Source organism: Limanda limanda, chromosome 1 (genome assembly GCF_963576545.1).
Source record: "Limanda limanda chromosome 1, fLimLim1.1, whole genome shotgun sequence".
Taxonomy (NCBI): Eukaryota; Metazoa; Chordata; class Actinopteri; order Pleuronectiformes; family Pleuronectidae; genus Limanda; species Limanda limanda.
In genome coordinates this window covers 25,244,060-25,266,513 of record NC_083636.1, presented here as the reverse complement: position 1 = coordinate 25,266,513, position 22,454 = coordinate 25,244,060, and the positions used below count along the sequence as shown (strand labels likewise).

Genomic DNA, 22,454 nt, shown 5'->3' with positions numbered 1-22,454 from the left:
ATTGGAGGGAGGAAATGAACACATCAACATATAGACATTCACCATGTGGACCAAAGCTTGGGTTAGCCCCAAGAGGTTACAGGTCAACTTACTCGTGGCGATGTTGGAGGCGGTGTAAGCATCGGCTATGCCGGACACCTGGCTGGCTATGCTGGCCTCGCTCGCCCTGCGGTTGCAGCGAAGGTGAGGGACCCCTGGTGACGTGGACAATGGATACTGGCCATCGACGAAATTATGTGAGTGAAGAGAATCCGCTGCAGAGATTGAAGAAAAGCATTAGAGTCATATTATCCACTGTAAATAAAAACAACCAGAATGTAGTGAAAAGTAGTGAATTTACTGTCAAAAACTGTCACAACTAATATTTTCAGACTATAACACCAAGACAGAGCTAAATGAAACCCACTCTCTGAGTGGAGCTGTGAGGTTTGCCAGTTGAGAACGGGCACAGGGATGGACGTCTCATTGAAGTTGCTTTCTTGCCAGCGTTGAGGCCCCATACCAGCAGTATCCATCAGAAGCTGAGGGTTACTCTGCACAGTCTCCACTAGGAAAACAGATTGAGGAAGAAAGAAAGAGAAAAGAGTATTCAGACATGACATACATTGCAGTAACTTGTCGATGATGTATGTGGGTGTGTGTGGACTCACCCAAGAGAGCGGAGAGTCCATCACCCAGAGGAAAGCGCTGATAGCGGGGAACACTTAAGGGAGGCAGCAGGTAGAACCTCTTGTCCAGGAGAGGCTCGAGGCGCGAGGCCGAGGGGTCGGCCGGGTGAAACAGGTTGTGAACCTGCTGACAGGCTGGACGCAGAGCCGACACTGGAGCGGAGAACCACACACAAGAGGAGTGAGGCTCAGCAGATTAAGATACAGATTAAGATACATTTATTTGTCCCAAACACATGCACAGACATGCATAAGCACACTCATGCAAGGAGGGAAATTTAACCTCTGCTTTTAACCGATCTGGTGCAGGACACACAGAGCAGTGGGCAGCCATGTACGGCGCCCGGGGAGCAGATGTTGGGGGAGTAAGGTGCCTTGCTCAGGGGCACTAGACAGGGTAGGGAGAATCCCCTTGGATTTTTGGACAGATCAATCCAGGTTCGTCTTTTTGTTGTTTCTCCGTGGAGTCGAACCAGAGACTTTTTCTGCCCATAGTCCAAGTTTCTGCCACTAGTCCACTGCCTCTCCGACACTGTTTGTTTTTAATTCATCGTGTCCATTGTGATCAAAAACCCTTTATTAGGCCTTTCTGCACAACTACAACCTGTGGCTTTATGTTCACACTGTACTGTAGAGAACAAGAGACCAACACAGGGAACGTGAGCATGAAGCTCTCACTAGCTTCTGTTCCAATAAAGTGTATTCCTCCATGTTGACAAGAAAAGAGAGAGAAAGAGAGAGCAGCTCTTTATGGACAGAAAGCAACATGAAACTAAAATGACCAGCCAGTGATTGTATGACTCAGCTCACCAGTGCAATTTCAATCTATATACAGTTTTACCAGATTCATATGGGGTCTGAAGAACATGGGGTTTGAAGTCTCTGAAGACTTACTTAAGATTTGTTCAAGAGGCAAACAAAATGTTTCGTGACTACACCATGACCTTGATCTTTCTCTGAACTTAATCACTTAATCTGTTCATCTTAGAGAACATTTTTGCCAAATTTGAAAGGACTTCTTAAAATATAGTTTTCATTAGAATGGCATGAAGAGCCTGAAAACATAATGCCCAGTGCCTGTGTATTTGTCTTGTCTCTCTCACGGTATCTTCTTTTATTTTAAGTTCAGAAATAGGACCTTTAGCCACTGACATGTACTTTCCAGCTGCTTGAGACATTTATCCCAAACAGAAGGGAACATCAAGGCTACAAATAATCTCGCCCAAGGCAAAATGATCAGAAAAGACATTGGTTTACAAATCTAATATTTAATGTATTAAATACAATAGGACCATCAAAGTAGTTGCTCACCATCTAACGAGGGCACCACAGTCTTCCTCAGTGCCAGCACCAGCCCCAGAGGAGAGCCGAAGAGGAAGAAGTCAGTCACCTCGAAGTCAAACTTTCCCAAGGAGCCTCCCTCCAACATGGTGCTGTTGCTGGAGCGCCGTGATCCGGGCTCCCCGTGGAGCACGCTGGAGTGAAGACTGCTCGGAGAGGAGGGATTCATACAATCAGTGTTCGTTATTGTTTTACTGCCTGCGTGCATCTGTGAAGCTCCTGATTATACAAACCAGAAATAAATTGAACTAAAACTAATACTGTTCGTCAAAGGACAAATGTCAAAATGAACCCAGCACACATCGGCTGAAACCTGTGGAAGAGCTTGTGACATGTCCAGTCCTGTGTCTCACCTGGACAGGAAGGCTTGGTGGTGTTTGATGGTGTCCAGCTCGTACGTGGACGAGTCGCTGCGCTTGCGAGGAAGTGGTTTCTTGGCGTCGTCGGGCCCCGAGCAGCGAGGGATGTCGATGTTGCTGCGGCTGAGATGGCGGCTTCCCTCCAGGGACGGCGAAGACGGAGAGACGCTGTTTATGATAATACCTGGAGAGAGGAGGTCTGTGTCCTGAGAGACAGGGATGGAGAGAGTACAGAGAAAACAGGGTCAGGCCTAATTAATATAGGTAAATGGTGTTTTCACATATTTAGCCATGTTAGCTCTATTAATCCAAGGCATGTCCACCACTTTCAGTTCAGACTGAAAACTATTGGATTAATAGTAATAATAATTGAACAACAATTAGTTATTAATAATAACATCTATTTCCCACTCTGCTCTCTGCAGGTGTCTGTCCACCCAAACAACCTTGTTTAAAAGCAGGGCGGAGATCTGGCTTTAAATTTCTAATCCCTTAAAATACATAGAGTTTAATTTTCTGGAAATATTGAGATTATTATTTATTGATTAATATGTTTCACATGCCTATGTGTTGTGTTGCATTTGTTTAATATTTTATTGTTTATGTGTTGTGCTGCTAAAACTGTTGATGGACCAACAAACTGATCTCACAGCCCATTGGCTATTGTCTGTTAAAAAATTATTCTCTGGGGGCAACAGTCAATCTTTTAAGGCCTCCTGTGTAAACAGAGGATATCTGGGACAAACTTCTCTAGACTCCGTTCACAGTCCAACTAATTTCTTTTATCACACATGACTGAAACGTTTCATCACACAAAACACCAACAACAATACTGTTTGTAGGAGTTTTAGGTCCAGACTACATTTTGACTGATGTACCTGCACACTGATGGTGCTGCCTCGTCTGCTGCTGTTTTGACTCTCTGAGACCGTCACCGAGCTGCTGCACAGAGCATCAAATCCCAGGATACCACCGACACAGTCGCCAATGACACACACCTGCATTAGCAAACACAGCACAGACACGAATGAACACAGCTTCTCCTGCACATGTACCAACAAACCACTGAGGCCAAAATGTTGAGGATATAGATACAGAACCATGAGTAACCTTCAGGTGACAAACTGACCTGGCCACAAAAAGACGCCCCATCTGGAGACTTGATGAAGTCACCATAGACCTGATTGGCTCGTAAGATGACGGATGCGACAGCGTCTTGATACTGTGGAGCAGAGGTAGCCAGAAGAGGCAGAGCAGCCAGGGGGATGTGGTCCTGACTGCTGGAGAGGCAGCTCTCGTCGTAGCTGTAGGGGCTCAGGCTGCAGCACACAGAGGACACAATATTATACAATGATAATGTCTTCACAGCAGGTTGTGCATACATTACAGGAGATTATTTAAACACTGTTGAATACTCAAGACGATCGCTCACTTGGAGACCAGGGAGAATGCGTCGACACACACAGCAGGGCAGGGGACCATCCGGATGGCGAGGCGGCCCAGCGCTGCCGGGTAATGGACCCTCATCACGGTCTCAAAAGCCCCACTCAGCGTGTTTACATCTGCCTGCTTGCTGCTCTGATCACCTGCAGACAAACAACAACACATTCTGGCTCAGTGAATCCAAAAACACGTGACCCTTAAAAAGAAGGAAACATTATTCTGCGTTTCAAGCATTAATTTGTCAAAAAAGTCGATGGTTTCATTTAGAATAGTTTACAAGGCCCAATGAAGTCAAATGAACTGATATTTCATAAGAGAGATTTGTAATAAATGTTATACAAATAAATGAAATAGAAAAAAAACAAATGTGCAGAAATGTTTTACCATTAACATCAATCAAATTTTATCAAACATACTGTTATGTATCATGTAAACCATCAGGTTTACACATTAAAAAGGTCCTGAATAATTATAAAACAATTAATAGTTCATCAATTACTCATTTAAAAGAAAATGAATCCTTCAAATTATCTCTCTTTTGCAACTGTAAAGTCAGTTTCTTGGTGTTTTTGACTGTTAATAAAATGTCTATGAAGACTGAGACCGGCGCCACTTAGAGCAGTAAGGAGGTTTTTTTCTGCGGATTATAGATCAATAGTTTCTGATTCTGAATATTTGGGATTTAACTACAGTGAGTCACAGTTACAGAGTTTAAATTCATCATTTTTAGCATGTCTAAAGCAAAACTGTTATAAACAGTGATACAAGATACAAGATATATAGGATATTGTTGGCGCTGTACCAGAGCCAGTGGCCAGGATGTTTCCTCCGTGCAGGACCAGAATGAGGACATGGATTTTGGACGGCTGCAGACACTGCTGAGACGAACAATCCTGAAAATAAGACGACAGGAGACACAGAGACGGGAAAACCGTGGAGAAAACAAAAGGAAAGTAGGTTAACAGGGAGTGGGAGGATACAGGAGGAGCACAGAGGGGAGTGAGCGACATGCAGGGCAAAGAACTACTGCTAAAACAATAAGACAATCAGGGAGCAAAAACATTCAGCCACTAAAATGTGATTTACTGCTTTTCTCTTTTGGTTGGACAATGTAAAACACTCAGAAGTCAAACATTTGGGAAACTGGTATTTTGTATTACTTTTTGACACCCTAATCAGATGAAGCAATAAGAAATATGAGAGCTGAAGAAAATCCTTCATCAGACAGATAATAAATTGGTGGAAAATGGTATAAAGTGATACAAAACTATACAGAATAGCTACTTGATGGACTTTGTGGTGAGACTGTTTTATCAAATGCAGCTTCCAAGGTCAGGGATGAACTTTTAAGCTATATGTCATTTCTGTCACCACGTCGAGGAATTTAGGGTGATGTGATCGAAAGCTCTAGAACAGCAACTGAATGGACTTTGTGTTTGATGTCTTGAATGTGGCTCCTAATAAAAGTAAGTTAGTCAAGTTTGACAAAAGGCAAAAAGTTTGAATATCCCAGACGTAGAGCATTAATTCTGTTTTTCATGTGTCTCCGAGATTTATGCAATAATAAATTACCAGAATGTCCCTTTAATGCATCCCAGTCTTAACTGCTGAAATTATGAATATTTACGAGGCGATACATTTAACTTAAAGCAGAGTTTAAGGATCAGTTTAACTTTCCTGCAAAGTTAGATGTTAATAGAGCACAGACACAGAAGACAGTTAGCTTAGCTTAGCACAAAGACACACAGCAGTAACAGAATCAGCCTTACAGCTCCTCCAAAGCTTAATAATTAATTTGTTAAAAAAGACATCAAAACCTTTCCCTGTTAAAGAGAGCTTAACTCCTTCGATTCAACTGTTCTCTTTGAATATCCAAAGAAACACATTCTTTAATCTTTTCTAAAAAGATTTTATATATTCTAAGCACTATTTCTAAAGCTATTTCTAATTTAGGAGGAATCTATACAACACGTCCTCTCACTGGCTACAGTGACTCACATTCAGCCTTCGGGGAAACCTGATGGACTGAAGTTCTTCTCTTTTCGAGACACACCACTATACAAAAAAGACAAAACACACTCCTGAAAACACACTTACATAGGGAGTGTAAACCGAGAAAACCCTAATCTTCCACCTCTGGTGAAATTGCTGCAGTAGAGACTGGAACCTGATGGAACTGCACTGGCAAGATGACTGAAAGCTGGGTTGTTATCTACAAGCTATTTAATTGAGGTTGTCGGTGTGAGATGAAAGCGTACCTCCATCTGCGCCTCCTCATTACTCATCACGGCGTACTCCTCGCCCGACTCCCGATACAAAGTTTCTGTGAAAACACGATTCATTCACGTGTTGATACTGCGCTCCATTGTTTGCTTTGTTCAATTTAAAATAACGTACACACACAAAGGGCCGCCTACCTTGTGCTTCATCCGCCTCTGTAGTTCCTATCTTGTCCATCAGGTCGTTGGAGCTCCACTTGGTGATCTCCTTGGCGAACATCTCCTCATTGTCAGAAAAGTCTTCTGCGTGATACACAGAGAAACGTTCAATGTAATCACGGATCTCTCTACTGAGTCAGTAGGTGACAATGAGGTTTCATTGCTGACTGTCTGTTAGCAGGATTACATAAAAAGTACTGATTTGATCAAAACTTGGTGGAAGGGCGGAGTACAGGCCAAGAATGAACCCATCAACTTTTGGAGCGGATTCAATTAAGGGGGAAAGAGTCAAGAAAAAAATGTCTTACTTTTACTTTAATTTGAACAACTTCCAGTCAGACCAGGAAATCCAGTTTGGGGTTTTACAATTTTGGAGCATTACTAGAGCCGAAATGATCCCATCTGTTGTTGTGACACTCACACTTCATGCATGGCTAAATTCGGTCCTATCATGGACCGTAAAATGGCAATTATCATATAATTAAAGAAAATGTTCATTTAGTGAATCTAATGCAACAACCAACAGTATTTATCATGTATTAATTGAACAGACTCATACGCTCACTATTTAATGTTTCAGTGCATCCATTCACACTAAGGGAATAAACAAGAGCAATGTGGAATTAGGGGGGGAAACCTTGAGCTCCTCCACAGTTCACGTTCAATCATAAATAACATATTTTAACTCAATATTTTGTGTATGTTTATTAGCTTACAGATACATATTTGAAACATATGATACAAATAGAGTTGAGTTTATCATGTATCATGCAGAAAGTGGGGATTTTACCATGAGCATCAAAGAACTCATCGTCGGTACTGTCCTCTGAGTCCCGTGCAATGCTCTGCATCCTCCATTCTGAAATGCTCTGATGAGATGGACTTCCTGTGCACACACAAAACACAGGTCACAGGTTACTTCCAAACCACGTTCAAGTTAAACAGCCAATGTAAAAGTCATTTAATTAGTTTGTGATTATTATTTGTTATTTTTGCATTTCGATTTTTAGACACTAGGGGGCACTAAGCACTAGACCCGGTAGGATTCACATTAAGGGTAGAAGGTGTGTTAATGAGAAGGGAAGGGAAATGTTTTTTTACCAGAGGGTGAAGAGAGGAACCTGAACATCTTTGATTTTGAATGGAGAACATATCTACCCAACCGCATGTTCTTGATGGAGTACCCACTGCCTGAGTACAACCCAAGTAGACTGGTACCTCAGTGGCTTTTTGTTATGATTATTCTGACAAAAACATCCTTTGGAACATAAAGGTAAAATAGCTTCCTTTGTAACATAAAGTAAACAACCTTCCTTTGAAAAATAAAAGTAAAAAAGCGTCCTTTGGAACAACAAAAAAGGAACATTTGTTGGATTCCGTGGATTTCATGTGGATGTGCATTCTTCAGTGCACGTTATAAAAGGCAAGCTTTCACCGACACAACAAACAATGGACCAGGACAGCCACGCAATATAAAGTACAGCCAAGCCAAAGCAGGAGCAAACCGTAACAAACAGAAACACACAGGCACGCTCCGCACAGCAACATGCTGCGTGTATTGGACACACAGTGACTGATATATATCTACCCAACTGTGAATTAAGCATGGACAATGGACTTCTTTACAGCCCAACTATACTGGTGCCTAAGTGTCTTTTTGTAAAGCTTATTTTGACAAAAACATCCTTTGGACAAATAGCCACTACAGAGAAGGTGGTAAAGATAATTCATAAAATTATACAGAACAATACAAAACTCTAGAGATTTTGTTCGTGGGAACATAAATGTATCAGACATAAGTGCCTCTTCCTCTTGGGCAAAGATAATAAAATTCACTGAAAATAAGCTACTATGCATCTTAAGTTTTAATATACTCACTATATAATTTGCTTAACTTTTGCAAAAAAGTTCTCACAAAATGTGGTCACATTAAGCAAATTATGTGACCACATAATATTTTCAACAAAAGAGGTTTTTGTTGAAAATACTACAAATAATATCACATTTCTGAACACATTATTATTATTATTATTATTAATCTTAGCATTAGGCGAGGCCCCCTCACCTCCTCTCTTAGATGACCTATTGGATGATCTAGAGGATGTTGACCACTGCTTGGTGAGCTCCCCTCGTGACTCCAGTGACTCCCCCAGCTTCCCTCCTCCTCCCTCGGCCTCTGCACTGGATCCCACAGCCTCAGCCCCCTGCTGCTGGTCCTGGGGAGTGGAGCCATTGGGCTCCGCTCGCCCCTCCTCGCTGAGGCTGTAGTGGGCCATCTTCTTAGCCAACGCCAGCTGGGTCTCCAGCTCCAGCTGCCTGATGTCCTCGATGGTCAGGCCGTACCACTCGTCCTGCCAGCACCACGCCTGCCGGTGGGCGCGCACCATCACTTTACGCAGACCTGGAAGGACAGCAACCCGGATTCATCAGCATGTAATCTAATTTTAAAAGGAACAAATCATGTTCCTGTGACATAAATCAATAAAAGTGGATTAACCTTGAAAAGTATGAAGTTATGGCTGGTGAATACAGAATGTATCCTCAGAGATAAACAGGTAAGAGCGCAGAGTCAGGTAAAGAGCACCGGTTTGTTTTATGGTGGGAAACAGGAATGTCTGGGGTTTTACAAGCAGACAAAACGAAGATGCTGGTCAGCAAATAAAACAGAATAATGAAGAGTAAGTGGAATTCCAGGTGCTCATTGCTGTTCCATTGCTTAAATAAACAATTCAAAGTATTTTCTTTCTTTCTTTCTTTCTTTCTTTCTTTCTTTCTTTCTTTCTTTCTTTCTTTCTTTCTTTCTTTCTTTCTTTCTTTCTTTCTTTCTTTCTTTCTTTCTTTCTACTGTTACTTACCGATGTGAGCATATGGCAATGATTAGAGATTTAAATTTGAATCAGTGATGACCTCATTAACCGTAAGAGAACACTGCTCAAAGAAAGGCTGTAAAACTGGAGCAAACAGGACTTTGTAAAGGAAAGAAAAAAAAACTGGAAAACAATAGGGCCCTATATGTTTCTATGGTTAGTGATGTAAAGGTTTCCACCCCAGTCTGGCCTCACTCAGAGTCAGTGCATACTAGCTGTGCCTCAATTCAGGGGCTGCATCCTTCGGAGGCTGCATTTAAAGACAGATTGCAGCTGCGCAACTAGACTGTCGCACTTTGAAAGGCTCCTTCAAAGTGCTTCCTCTCATCCCTGAGAAACAAAGGCTCCAACAGGTGGATCCTTCCCAGCCTAACCTATCCCAGGATTCATTGCACTTCAGTGACAAACTGTTTATCTGAGGTCCAACAATTGAGTAGCATGCATCAACTCAACTGAACAGTACACATGTTGAAAAAAAAACAACAAGAGGTATTAAAACTTTCTCAAGTCAAACTTCAGCTCTGTTACTAGGCAACAGCAATAACAGGCGGGACAAGCTTGTGACCTCCATCACTGAAGACCAGACTGTCTGATTTCAGTTCGGCCTTCATGTTGTATACAGCCCACAAACACTCCCTCCGTCCAAAGGATGGAGCCCCTGAAACGGGACACAGCGAGTGTGTGTCAAACTAAAGCCTCCTATTGAGGCTGTGATTTTGATTCAATGAAACGTTTCATATCTCATCCAAGACGCTTTCTTGTCCTTGTCTTGACAGTCCTGACCGGATTTGTATCTTGTAGGCATGCAATATTTAGACGTGACCATTATTTAGTCACCCCATCCCACGCCTTAAAACGTTTTGTGGCAACACAATGATGTTTTTTTCCGCCAATGTCACCGGGGGGGAAGGGGCTCCGTAAAAGTCAATGGAGAAGAAATCGAATGTCAGAGAAAGCTGCCTCTGCCTTGTCAAAGGAGATTTAATTCTCATCAATGTCTCCCTCCTGATGAACTAAACAAGCACCAGCTGCTTATTTAACCCTTGAACCCCTCGAGCAGTTCATGATTAAAACCTCCAACCTGGCTATAGAAGCCACTATTAGCAAACAGAGAAGGCCATTTTATGAATATCCAATAAAAGAACCACCAGCACATTGTGAAATTAAGCTTGAAAGTGGAAATTGCTGAATAGCTCATTAACAAAGCATGAAAGCCTCTGAATTATAGAACCTGCAGAACCTTTCAGCACAGTTTATTTGGAAGCTGAGTATATTCACGAGTCAGGCTTGAGGAGGTGCGGTCTGCAGCTGAAAGCATAGACATTAGAATCAAAGTGGAAAGTTTCAAGGAAGCTCGAAGGCTCAAGTGGCAGTGGGGAGCGACAAGGAGAAGAAAACACATTTTGGAGATGGAGATCATGTGGATTGGACCACGGAGTGAAGACAGAGCAGCTGCTGCTTCATTAGTCTGGAAGGAGAAGCTGTGAGCGAGGAGGCTGAGGCCTGTCAGGGTGTATGAACAGTGTCACATCACAGAAGCGGAACAGAAACAGCCCAACGCTGGCAAGCAAGTGAATCCAGAGTGCTGCGTTATCTCTGGGAACAGCCACTTGTCTCTGCTACTGCCTCTCAAACACCTCCTAGACTTTCTCACCCATTTATCTCCACTGTTGTATTTATCTAATGTCTTCACCTGTTTCCTCACACTCACCCCATCTGGCTCGCTACACATCTGAGGGTTTTTATCACTCAGTCTTATCACAGAGATACGATGTGTTGATTTATCTTAGAGCTGCTAGTAACCCAGTGTTTCATATAGTAACACACGCACTGCGAAATCACACTTTATCCTGAAAAGTCAGAAATAGACAATATTCACATGGCTGCCATTTTTCCTCTGACGTCAGTCTCAAGGTGAAGCTGAAATGCTTTTATGAACAGAATAATGTGCTGTGATTCTGACAAACGGGTTTCATTTCACTGATCAGCAACTTAACCGACACTGGATATAAAGTATGGAAAGACATTTGGGACCATGTTACAGCATCTGTTACGTGATCCGATGAGAAAGACATTTCATTCTGAAATATCAATGCTCCTCTGGGACACAATAATTTGAGCCTGGAAGTAAAAAGCACTGGAGTCAAGTTTATAATGTAATGCTTAATCGCAAAAGTCCAGTTCTTAAGTGCTTTGCAGGGATATTATCAAATTTCCAAGGTTTTTCCTGCCTGGTTTTCTAAGGTAAATCCTGACTTGAACTTGTCATGCCTGATATTTGTATCTTTTCCCCCCAATTTCCTATTATTCTAGGGTTATCTCCGACCTGCAGGGTTTATCCTATTTATTTCTGAACTTTAAGGATTATTTTATGATAACCTATTGGCAGCAATTCCCCATTTTCCAAGGTTAGCACAACCTTTTGAATTTATCTCTTACCTTTCAGAATTGTTTTATTCAAAGTTCTCCAGGACTTTATCATTCTTGGCTTCTCACTGATAGTCTTTACTTCCCTGGGTTATTTCCAGCTTTCTCTAGGTGTTCAATCTTTGGTTTTAATGGTTTCAATCAAGTTTCTATTATTTCAGTTTGTAATTGCATTTTTATGTTATTCATCTTTCATTGCTAATGTTTATATTTTACATATAACATAAAGCCCAATAAATAAAATACCGATCTTAACCTAACCTTAATACATGTCTTCACCTTGAAATGTAATGATTTACGTTGAGGGGACTTAATTTCTGTCCCCATAAAGAAGACAATCATAATATGTGTGTGTGTAAACAGATTTGGGTCCCCACAACGTGAGTCATGTAACACACACTAACAAACACACACACTTTACCTACCCACGTCATGTATGAAGCGTTCGATCTTGGACTGCATGCCCCAGTATCTGAACTCCACTTTGCAGAGCTTGTAGGCGCACATGACGGGGTTCTGACCAGGGTCCTGGTTGATCTCCTCGATCCAGTCCTCTGACAGTGGACCCCGTTTGGTCTTTTCAGACTGGTACAGTTTCGGGTCTTCCTCCACCAGGTACTCATGAGGAGCGATGTAGTCCTTCACGATGTCTATGGGATCTAAGGGGCGACACACAATCATTTAGGAGGCAACACTGAAGCAGATGTGAGCAGCAGGTTCGAGCAGGACAGATGTCACGACGTCCTCACTGAACATCTGCCTCCAGAGGGTTGTGCGTGTGTTTGTGTGTGTCTGTGTGTCTTTTATGTAATCACTCCCTGCAGGGAACATGTCTGGAGCAAACTGCACATGTTGCCTGCACCTCAGTCCATTTTTATATTCAGAGGCTCAACACAAACTCCTCTACTCCACAGCCTGAGTCCCTCTGCACCAGGTTGTCTGGGTTTTTTTCACTGCAAATATCACTGTGTACATCTGATGTCTGATTCTGCTTATGAAGAGATGAAGACCGCTCAGCAGAACAATGACAGACACTTTACATGTTTATGATGGTAGGAGGGAGTGGGGGAGTCTGCTGTGTGCATGATGATCTGCCTACCTACAGTCCTCTGTCTCTTGTCAGCAGAGGACAGATTGAAGAGGTCCCCTTGGTTTCCAGTATCTGGTTTATAATGCGTCTCAATGTCGATAGAGAATTTCTCAACAAAGGGACAGGTATACCTGCGGAACCAAAAAAAGATGTCATTAAGGAGCTGACATGTATAGATGGAGGAATACAGAAGATTTGGTCCATTATTCAGCATATTTTACAAGTGTGGATAAAAAGCAAAACCATCCATGTCATAAGTGATTAAACAACAAGCTTTTAGTCTGTTTGAAAAGACTAAAACAGACAAAACACTGAAATCTGACAAAAGGTCACATTTATGATGAAACTGACAGAAAACACAGTTGTAAATCCACATGTATCCTCAGAACGACCACAAAAACAAGCATTTTTTGCCGCATATTGCAAAGTAGCTCCTGAGATGCAACCTGCTGACCGGCTGAAATATCTCAACAGCTATGGAATGGATTGGCACAGAGCAGACTTTAACAGTTCCCACATGATGATCCCTAAATACCTTGCAGATTTAGGCGTCAGGAGGGGGAGCGGGTCATCCACTAACCAGAAGGTCAGGGTTTCAATCCCAGTCTTCCCTATTCTGCGTGCCGAGGTGTCCTTGGTCAAGGTACTGAACCCCAAATGGCCCCTGACAGCAGTGTGTGACTGAAGTGTACACATAGAAGCACTGTATGTGTGTGTGAACGTGGTAATGACACAACTGTACAGTAAAGAACTTTGATTGGTCATCAAGACTAGAAAACTGCAATACAATTACAGGCCATTTACCATTCCTTGACTTGTTATCTAGCGCCACATCTATACAGTGAGTCAAAACTTACTGGATGGATTATATTCAGGCTTCCATTAGCTTTTGTGATCCCATCATCAAGAAAAAAAAGTGATTTATGACCAAGATTTAAGAATATTTAGTCAAGGGGGGAAGGACATAAAAAGTGCGAAAAAATGGCACAAAGCTGGCCGCAGTGTGGGCAGCGAATGAATATGTGATTATTCAGCTGAATATAAAAAAATGGCTCACTCAGAAATATGCTGCAATAAGCGAATGTTTTTTTCACTCAATAAATTTATGAATCTAGGAGCCACATGATTTATTACAAAAAGGCCAGTCTCTCTACTTTAGATGATACCCAAAATCACTTAATGCAAAAAGTGTTAAGACGGAGCAATGGTTTTCCCAAGGGGACACGGTTAGGGTTTTAGTGTACTTACCAAATTAAAATCTCAATGCTGAGTCATTTTACATTTAAACTCGTACCATCTGAGTCTCAGACCACAGCTCGTATTCATCGAACTTCTCAGAGGGAAATTAAAGTACCAACCATTGCCTAAGTGGGAGCAGGACGATTACTCCTATAGTGAAAATGTGACTGGGTTTATTTTATTTATATATGGATTCTTTAAATCTCCAGAAGAAAGAAACATAGAATGTAATAATAGTTATCATGTAAAAATATATCAATATGGACCAAATAATAGAATATGGGAAGAAAAATCTGCTGAGAGACGTTTTGCAGAGAAATGATAAAAAATGAATACCATGTTAAGGCTTATTATTTGTTTGCCACCTTAAGGCCACTTTCTGACCATCTTACGTTATAGAGCAGGATTTGTTTTTGCTCTTATCTTTAACCTAAGATCAGTGGCAGTTTGATAAACACAGGTCCTGCTAATGTCGTCTCACCGGGTTCGTGTATAGGGGTAGGCGTTCCAGGACTCCTCCTCCACTCGGAGGGCAGCTTGAGGCAGGATGGCACAGAACCAGGACGGAATGTGTTTCCCGATGTGGTAGACCTTGTGCGTGTACTGGCCTGAGCCCCCGGGGCCGTCCACATAAGGCTTGTTCTCCAGGATCTCCACGCCGCTGCCCTCGCCGCAGCTCTCCTCTCGGCTCTTTTTCTGTGAGGCGACAGAAAGGGGACAGGAGAGTAAGAGGACTGGGATTGAGGGTCTGCTTAGCTATATAAGGAAGCAAAACACAGACCTGTGATAGTACTACTACTACTACTACTGTGTCTTGTATTCTGTCAGTGGTGGTAGAATTCAAAAATACTACACTGTTAAAAATACACAGAGGTCCTGGAATTCAAAATGTTGCTTAAGTAAAAGTATGTAGATAAAATCAGCTCAGTTATTTAAACATAAAAGCGATTACTATGCAGGTAAATGGATTCTGTGTTCCATGAATATATCACTAGATTATAAATAAATATTACATTTACATGCATGTTTATGTTTTAGCTGGGGCTGGTGGTGCTAATTCTAACCATTTTATTTCAATTGTAATCTGAAAAGTAACTAATATCTATACCGGATAAATAGAGTGCAGTTAACAGGAGAATATTAGTCAAGTGAATGTGCATTGCTACTGTAACCATGTAGGTGAACCATATGACCATCTACTTAATCTCTCGCTTTCTTATATATAGGTGAGTGAGACAAATTTATGAGGGGGGATTTTATCTAATCATTGAGAAGCAGTGTGTCCTCCTGCCTTATCAACACTCAACACATATCCTCCCTTTCCTGTCTTTCCTGCGACTACTTGAACCAATGAAGCCCTTGCCACCCTTACACAGCACTCCCGTCTCTCATTTGGAAGAACTTAACAAAATCCACTTCCATCACAGAGCTGGTTGGACGACACAGCACTGGCAGATAGAGTGATGAGCTAGCGAGGAAATAAAGCTGCCACATAGAAAAGGAGCTTTTCTATGAATTCTTTTAGTCATATTTTATTTTTCACTCTTTGAAATCATCATAATTCTGCCGCAGCTCACTCACCCTCTCATTTCCCGCTCCTTTCCAAACCCTTCACTTTTACTGTTGGGTTAAGATTTGCTGCACAGAAGAAGTGAAAAGCAATGATTTCCCTTTCTGCCCAGCATTTAACAGCCGTTGATAAAGGCAGCATATGGCTCAATTCCACAGAACGTGTAAGACTGAGCTGTGCATTAAGCCTGTAGCTCCACAGGATCTTGGGATTACAGATTTATAAACACACTCCATCTCCTCAAGAGGCTCTGCATGTAGCCGTCTGTAATTCACTGTACAGAAAAACACGGAGGGTTTATATAGTTAATAAATGTGGCTGGTAATAAATATGGAACTGCTCCATGTAACAAACATCCCTTTAAGATTGATAAAAGTGTAGGATAAATATTTTTTAACACAATACATTGTACAGAGAATAGACATATAAAAATAGACCAAGAAGTCCTCTCTTTAAAGATGAAGGCCAATACTGTTCCTCAAATAAAAAAACACAATTGTTCCTCATTTAAGAGGCAACTTTAGATACAGACAATAATAATCTTAACCTACGCTAAACCTAACTTATATTTAAATGTTTTTACATAAAATGGAGAATGAAGCGTGTAGTTGCGCCTTGGTGTGGAAAACACTTTGGAGCCTGAGCCACAAAGGCTGAACCGGTTCTGTGTCAACAGCTGCTGCAGTGATATGAAAATCCCCAAATGCTTTGCACAGATAGAATCAATAGACGAAGCTTCTCTGTGAGCTTTCAAACAATGAATAATTTGACATGGCTATGTGAAGATTAGGTCTGATACAGACCAAAACACACTGAAACAACAGCTACCATGGCCAGAGCAAAGTGAGGATCTAACAGTGAGTGGAAAACTGCTCCACGATGGAAAATCTCCCATCAGCCCTGGATTTCGACTGCAATAGTCCAAATGGAGAACAGTGACTGGTCGGCACATCTGAGGGGGAACAGGGGATGAGGGGTTAAGTCCCATTACAGGGTGTGAGTCAATGCAGTGCTTTAGGAGCAAATTAAAAACTAAATGAACTGGCAACCAGTGAGGGGAGGCCATACGACACCAGTGAGGATCCTGAACCAACTGCAGGTGATCACTGACTGTATTCCAGAGAGAACTGAAATACAACAGACAATGGCGGTGCAGTGGTTAAATCTGTAAAGTTCACTTCTTTGCTTCTTCTCGCTAACAGGTTTAATTAATGAAAGAGTGGTAACTAGTATCGATAAGCAGGCAATGATGATTTTAGATTAATAAAAGAACCAGGTGTCTTTTAGATCTGAGCTTATATACACTGCTGTCTTTCTGGTTGCACACAGTTTGAGTCTAAACAGATTCAGTGATATGCCCAACTTCTCTGTGGTATAGGTACAGTTAGATGTGGGCTGTATGACAGAGTATATCATCTTAATAATCTGCCCCAAGGGAAGACAAAAAATAAAACAGGACCTAATATGAAGCCCTGTGGTACTCCACAGTAAATGGTTGCACAGGTTGAAGCCACTGAAATGGAAACCAAAGTTAATCGAAGGTTGGACCCTCTATGGTCTTTATGATGCATCTCAAAATCAGTTTGAAAATTTGTGCAGGATGTCAAATTTGCCCAACATGGACATGAGTAAATATTGTTTCTAAAATGTCTGCCCTGAGGTTGTATGCCTACGCCAACCAGTGCAGTTTCAGTCTATATCTTTTCTTAGATATGAGGTCACCTCGACCTTTGACCACTGAAATCTAATCAATTTATCTTTGAGTCAAAGTGACAACTGGTCATAACGTGAAATTCCCTAAAGGCAGACTTTAGATATAATGTTCAACAGGCTAAAACATGTTTTGTGAGGTCACCATGACCTTTGCCCTCCAAATTCTATTCAGTTAATTTGTGAATATTTGAGCCAAATTTGAAAGGATTCTCTCAAGACACATATAGCTCTAGGGACAGGGGGAAAAAGGGAAACCCATCTCTAACCTGCTGTACTGCTCTCCATCAAAATCGTCACTGGACTGTCTGGAGGTCAGTTCGGTCCAAACCACTGCCCTGGACCACTGACCTTGAATAGCACTGTCTGAGACCAGTTTGCACATTTAAAACTGTACAATGAACCTTTTGAATTGCCTCCTTTCTCAGAGATTTGTCTGCTGCATCAGAAATGTTAAGTTAAAACTTAACAGCCAATCATTTTTGAAGATGTGTGTCTACTGGGTTTCAGTCGCCAGTCACACTCATATTAAACTCTGGGGCTCAATACATATTAACGGCCAAATGACCTGCAATTTGAATAAATTGATAAACCCTTAAACCTTTGTTTGCATGGGCTACTCAATTATAATATTTTTGCTCAGTCAGTGTAAATACTGTCAGGCGACTACACTGTAGACACTGTATTCTGGTGTAAAAAAGATGATTGAAAAGGTATTTAATTCCTCCCATTGTAAAGTGCTGCGGGTCGACCAAACAGCACGATGTGAATGCAAATCATCGTGATCTTTATTAACAGCAAGAGTGGAGAGCGCTGGGTCAAGAACGAGAGCTGAGATTGAACACGGAGCTCCGTCTCCTGAAGACTTTAGGGAGGTGCTATCAGTAATGAAGGTCAGAGGAGGCAAACAGCTGGAAAATTGCTGTAATCTAGCAGGTAATGTAATTTAGGTGAGGAGCTGAGGGTCTAAAATTACCCTCCTCGTGTCTGAGCCCCTTCTGCTGCTGCTTCTCTGTATTAAATCTCAGAGCCCAAGGCAAAGAGCTCAAGTGTCAATTATACAGCAATACCCCGGGGACTCTGATGGGGTTTATGAAGGCAACAGAGGTGGGTTGAAATTATTCTCTTAGACAACACGCCAAACTGTCCAAAGAAAAAACCAAGACAGATCTATTAAGGCAAAAGACTGAAGTGGTAAACTTCAGACCATCAGTCCTGCAGTGAGCAGTGCTACTGCATCTGCCTCATTAATAATATCACCTTCACTTCCCCATCTGCTGCTCAACTCCAAAACAACTGTCTCGTGCCAAAAAAAGTCGAAGCGTTGCTAAACCAAGGATGCTGCATCTGCAACAGCACACACACACACACACACACACACACACACACACACACACACACACACACACACACACACACACACACACACACACACACACACACACACACACACACACACACACACACACACACACACACGCACACTTGTTATACACTGGTCTGTAAGGCTATTCTTATAGTAGAAATGTTCTGATACCAATTTCCTGTCTATATACTTTCCATAAATAATCCGAAACCTGGACTTTGTACGTCAGCCACAACCGAGTACTGATCTAATACCATTTACTAAAACAGCTGTATGCTACTCACCCTGTATGGAAACTATGATTACATGATGGAACTCCTCTTGCTACCCCTACAAACCGAAGCCTTACAGTCCATGTTGCTATTTTACTTCTGGGACTGTCCATCGTGAAATATTGCCAAATTGTTGAATTTTAGCGGGATGGCTAATACTATACTAACGGCAAACACGTCTTTTTCATGATTCTAGAAGCACTTCTTGCCAGTGGCTGCTCAACGCATCCACTATTTAAGAGGAGCAAAGAAAATTTAAGTTTCATCTGGGTGAAACTAATATAATTTATAGGCTTGGTATCAGATCCGAACATAGATTTGAGTAGTGGTCGATGACCGATGCAGCATTTTCGGGACTATTGGGGGCATTTCCGGTGCTGGTATCGGTTGTGGAACATCTTTGGTTTCTGGGCATGTTGTTCTGTTACAGAAATACAAATTAATTTACAGTAAACATTTATGACAGCCATTAAAGTTGATTATACATAGGTGTTGCATCAAATTAACTGTGATGTGCTAGACAAAAAGTACAGCTGAGACTGATGGGCGTGTCATCGTTTTTTCAGGTATTTTGATCTCAAAGTAAATTTTGACTTGATGGAGGAGATGAAAAGTGAGCCGATTAGCAAAGTGATAACAACTCATCCTGTGCAAAATTTCACAGCAATTTATCAAATAGTTCTCTGGAGATATTTCACAGGGACAAAAACACAAATGTCAACCTCATGGTGGAGCTGCAGGAGAAGGCAAGCAACCAGCAGAGTCACTTCATCTTCCAGTGATGATGAAATAATAAATCACTGGTTGGGAGGTTGAATCGATACAAGAATACAAATATTTGTATTTATCTCTTTTGCGTAATAATAATAAAAGAAGATAATATAAAAGTCCAAATTACTTTGGAAATACAGAAATAAGGACGGATCAAAGTATGGAAATCCTTGAAGGAAACGTGGATAGAATTTAGTGGCTGACCAAATGCAGTTTGGTCAAATATAAGTCAGAGGTGGACTACGATTTTATAAAGAAATCAGAAAAAGGGTAAAGAAACCTTTTAAAGAGCCTCATCCAATTTGCACAAAGGGAGAGGAGGGTTTCAGTGGCTGACAGGGAGAGAAAAATGAGCAGAAGAAATGAAAGAAAACAGGGTCCATGGGAGAAATGCTCCGAGGCTGGGTCGACACTCCGAGGACCACATCTTTGGAATTGTAATGACTCTGCCTTTGCTGAGGGTCTCATTTCTGCTAGGCCGAGCCAACCCTGAATAATTAATGTGACACCACAAGGTTAGCATAACCCAGTGGTGCACAACTCCCCTCCACAGGTCCACCTACGTTCCAACTACAACCACATGCAGCAAGTGGTATCACACTGTAAGAGTAAATTAATTGTACAGTCCAATCATTGGACCGGTCTGGCTACTGTCAAAGAAGAAGTCAGTTTGTCCATTTGCAAGCATTCTTTTTTTTTGTTTTATAATCAACCAAACAGTGTGTTAGCCACTGTTTCAATACTTCATACTTTCCCAGAATGTGTGTGGCCCCAGGCCTTCAGGTCCTACTATTTGCATTCGTTGGGGACTATTTTCAGCAGCGGATAATCCACAATTGGTGCTCTGATGATTATTTGCTGCATTAGGAGGGCGAATGAGGGAACGTGTTTTTAATCGTTTTGTGGTGCTCTTTAGAAATACTGTATGTCACTCTTTGGATAGACACACAGTTCTTGTTTGAATATACTCATTGATGTAATGACATTTATCATCATCAGGCTATGTTGCATTTGAATATGTCTTTCCAAGCTGGATTTGTCCCCATGATAACATTCTCACCTTTAACTGTTCAATAATCACATCGGAAGGGAATTAACAGAGAAAGGAGTTCAAACCCTGAAAAGTGACACACTGTAAGGTCTTCATGTAGCTGTGTCCATCTCGTGTACAGTGCACGACTGATGCATAGCCTAAACTGTAACCATGACAAAATGTCGTCATGGTAATGCCGACCGCACCATCACGTCTTTCCCCCCTCGCTCTCTGTCTCACTCTCTCTCTCCGAATCTCCTTTTCTTTCAATCTCTCTCTCTCGTTCCATATCACAAACAAATGATGGCAGCTCCTGCCATGCTGCAGCTGATGTCACCGGTTTCCTTGGCAACCTGGCTCTCAGTTGTGACGCTGAGGAGGAGGAGGGGTCCAGAAACAGTGTGTGTGTGTGTGTGTGTGTGTGCGTGTGTGTGTGTGTGTGTGTGTGTGTGTGTGTGTGTGTGCGTGCGTTTGAAAGAGATAGGGGTTCTTCAATTCCAAAAAGTAGCTTTTGTGTCATGGGATTACATTTTTTTTAATTCCTCAAACTAAAATCCTTCCTTAGCACTGCATAACAAATGTTTAGTTTAGTTGCATATAACAACATAATAAACCATAACTAAGATGGTACTTTTTCTGCTTCTTTGTTTGGGTTATTGGTGGGTGGCAACCGTCAAGGTGCAGCCCGAATAAATATATATATATATATATATATATATATTTAGCAACAAACTGTAGAATGAAACACAGTCCTCAGACGTATGGAGCAACATCTGGTCTGCAGAACAACACTGCCCCTGTGACCCTTCAGCCATGTTCTCCACTGTGCCTGTTCAGGTGCAGGATGACACCTTAAACTCCTGACCTCCTCAACCCACACACACAAGCCTGAATTACAGACTCGCGTCAGCACATGACCCACATCATCCAATGACTCAGAAAAACAGTCTCCAGCATCCATGCACTTTACCATTAACCAGACTCACACTGACTTCTTTCATCAAACCCTTAAATCTAAGACACTATACACATAATTAAAATATGTGATGTACTAATCTCTTCCTCAAAGACACAGCAACAGAACAACCGATTATTGTTGCTATACAGGAAAGAATACATCTCCCACATTCCCTAGTAAACAGATAGACATTAAGAAAAGTCTGCGACAACAACACAAAATGACAAATACATGTTGTCAAAATGATATCAGTGATCCGCTCTCTCTCATATTGGTGACAAAGACATTTTAATTTCCAGACATGACTTCCTTGTCGTCAGTGAATGGTTTTAATCTATGTGGGGGAATAAATGAGTTTGGCAATATTTCTCTTTCAGTCCCTATATTCAGGATTAATGAGCAGTGTATAAACATTTCTTAAACATTTATAACACACTGTCATGTAAAACATTATTAATGTAATCTGTACTTCCTCCAGTGAACACTCATAAGTGAGGCCTGCTTTTTTAAACAATTATTTTTATACAAAGTTGGACAGAAACTCCTCACACCGTGGAGGTTGTCTCCTACAAGTTCTTCCACCATGAACATTTTTTAAAAACAGTTATTTATAGCTGAGTTTTATTGGTGCACTTAAAAAGGTATTGTTAGTGATTGAGTTAGTGTCTGTTGTAGTGACTGTTGCCAGGCTGTAGTAGAGTCTGGTGCAAACTGTACCAGTGACTAGTCCGAGTGAAAAAAGAACAGAAACACAATAAGAGATGTTTGATAATGAAGCTGGATCACACTCACCTGGATCATGTAGAGCTGAGCGATGCGGTACTCCTCCACACTCATCGGCATGGGGATACGATACTCCTTGATCAGCATGGTTGTGCTTGTGTGCGGGTGTGTGTGTGAGG

General features: G+C 41.6%; 1 protein-coding gene across 3 annotated transcripts in view; it reads right to left on the bottom strand.

Annotated features, from left to right (window-relative positions):
• The window catches only part of LOC133006624 (membrane-associated phosphatidylinositol transfer protein 2), a 27,137-nt gene extending 4,715 nt beyond the window's left edge, over nt 1-22,422 (bottom strand). Inside the window, exons 1-18 of one of the 3 annotated variants that reach the window (XM_061075677.1) lie at nt 22,345-22,422; nt 14,354-14,568; nt 12,643-12,764; nt 11,969-12,202; nt 8,315-8,650; nt 7,040-7,135; nt 6,229-6,333; nt 6,070-6,134; nt 5,810-5,866; nt 4,614-4,704; nt 3,801-3,954; nt 3,498-3,687; nt 3,247-3,366; nt 2,363-2,574; nt 1,980-2,155; nt 651-821; nt 407-547; nt 93-254 (exon numbers count right to left, since the gene is read on the bottom strand). In XM_061075677.1, coding sequence (XP_060931660.1) covers nt 93-254; nt 407-547; nt 651-821; nt 1,980-2,155; nt 2,363-2,574; nt 3,247-3,366; nt 3,498-3,687; nt 3,801-3,954; nt 4,614-4,704; nt 5,810-5,866; nt 6,070-6,134; nt 6,229-6,333; nt 7,040-7,135; nt 8,315-8,650; nt 11,969-12,202; nt 12,643-12,764; nt 14,354-14,568; nt 22,345-22,422 — 2,725 coding nt within the window. Of the gene's footprint in view, nt 1-92; nt 260-406; nt 548-650; nt 822-1,979; nt 2,156-2,362; nt 2,575-3,246; nt 3,367-3,497; nt 3,688-3,800; nt 3,955-4,613; nt 4,705-5,809; nt 5,867-6,069; nt 6,135-6,228; nt 6,334-7,039; nt 7,136-8,314; nt 8,651-11,968; nt 12,203-12,642; nt 12,765-14,353; nt 14,569-22,344 lie in introns of all 3 variants that reach the window. The other 2 variants (XM_061075679.1, XM_061075678.1) reach the window with 2 other exon arrangements.
• Between the last annotated feature and the right edge of the window lie 32 nt (nt 22,423-22,454).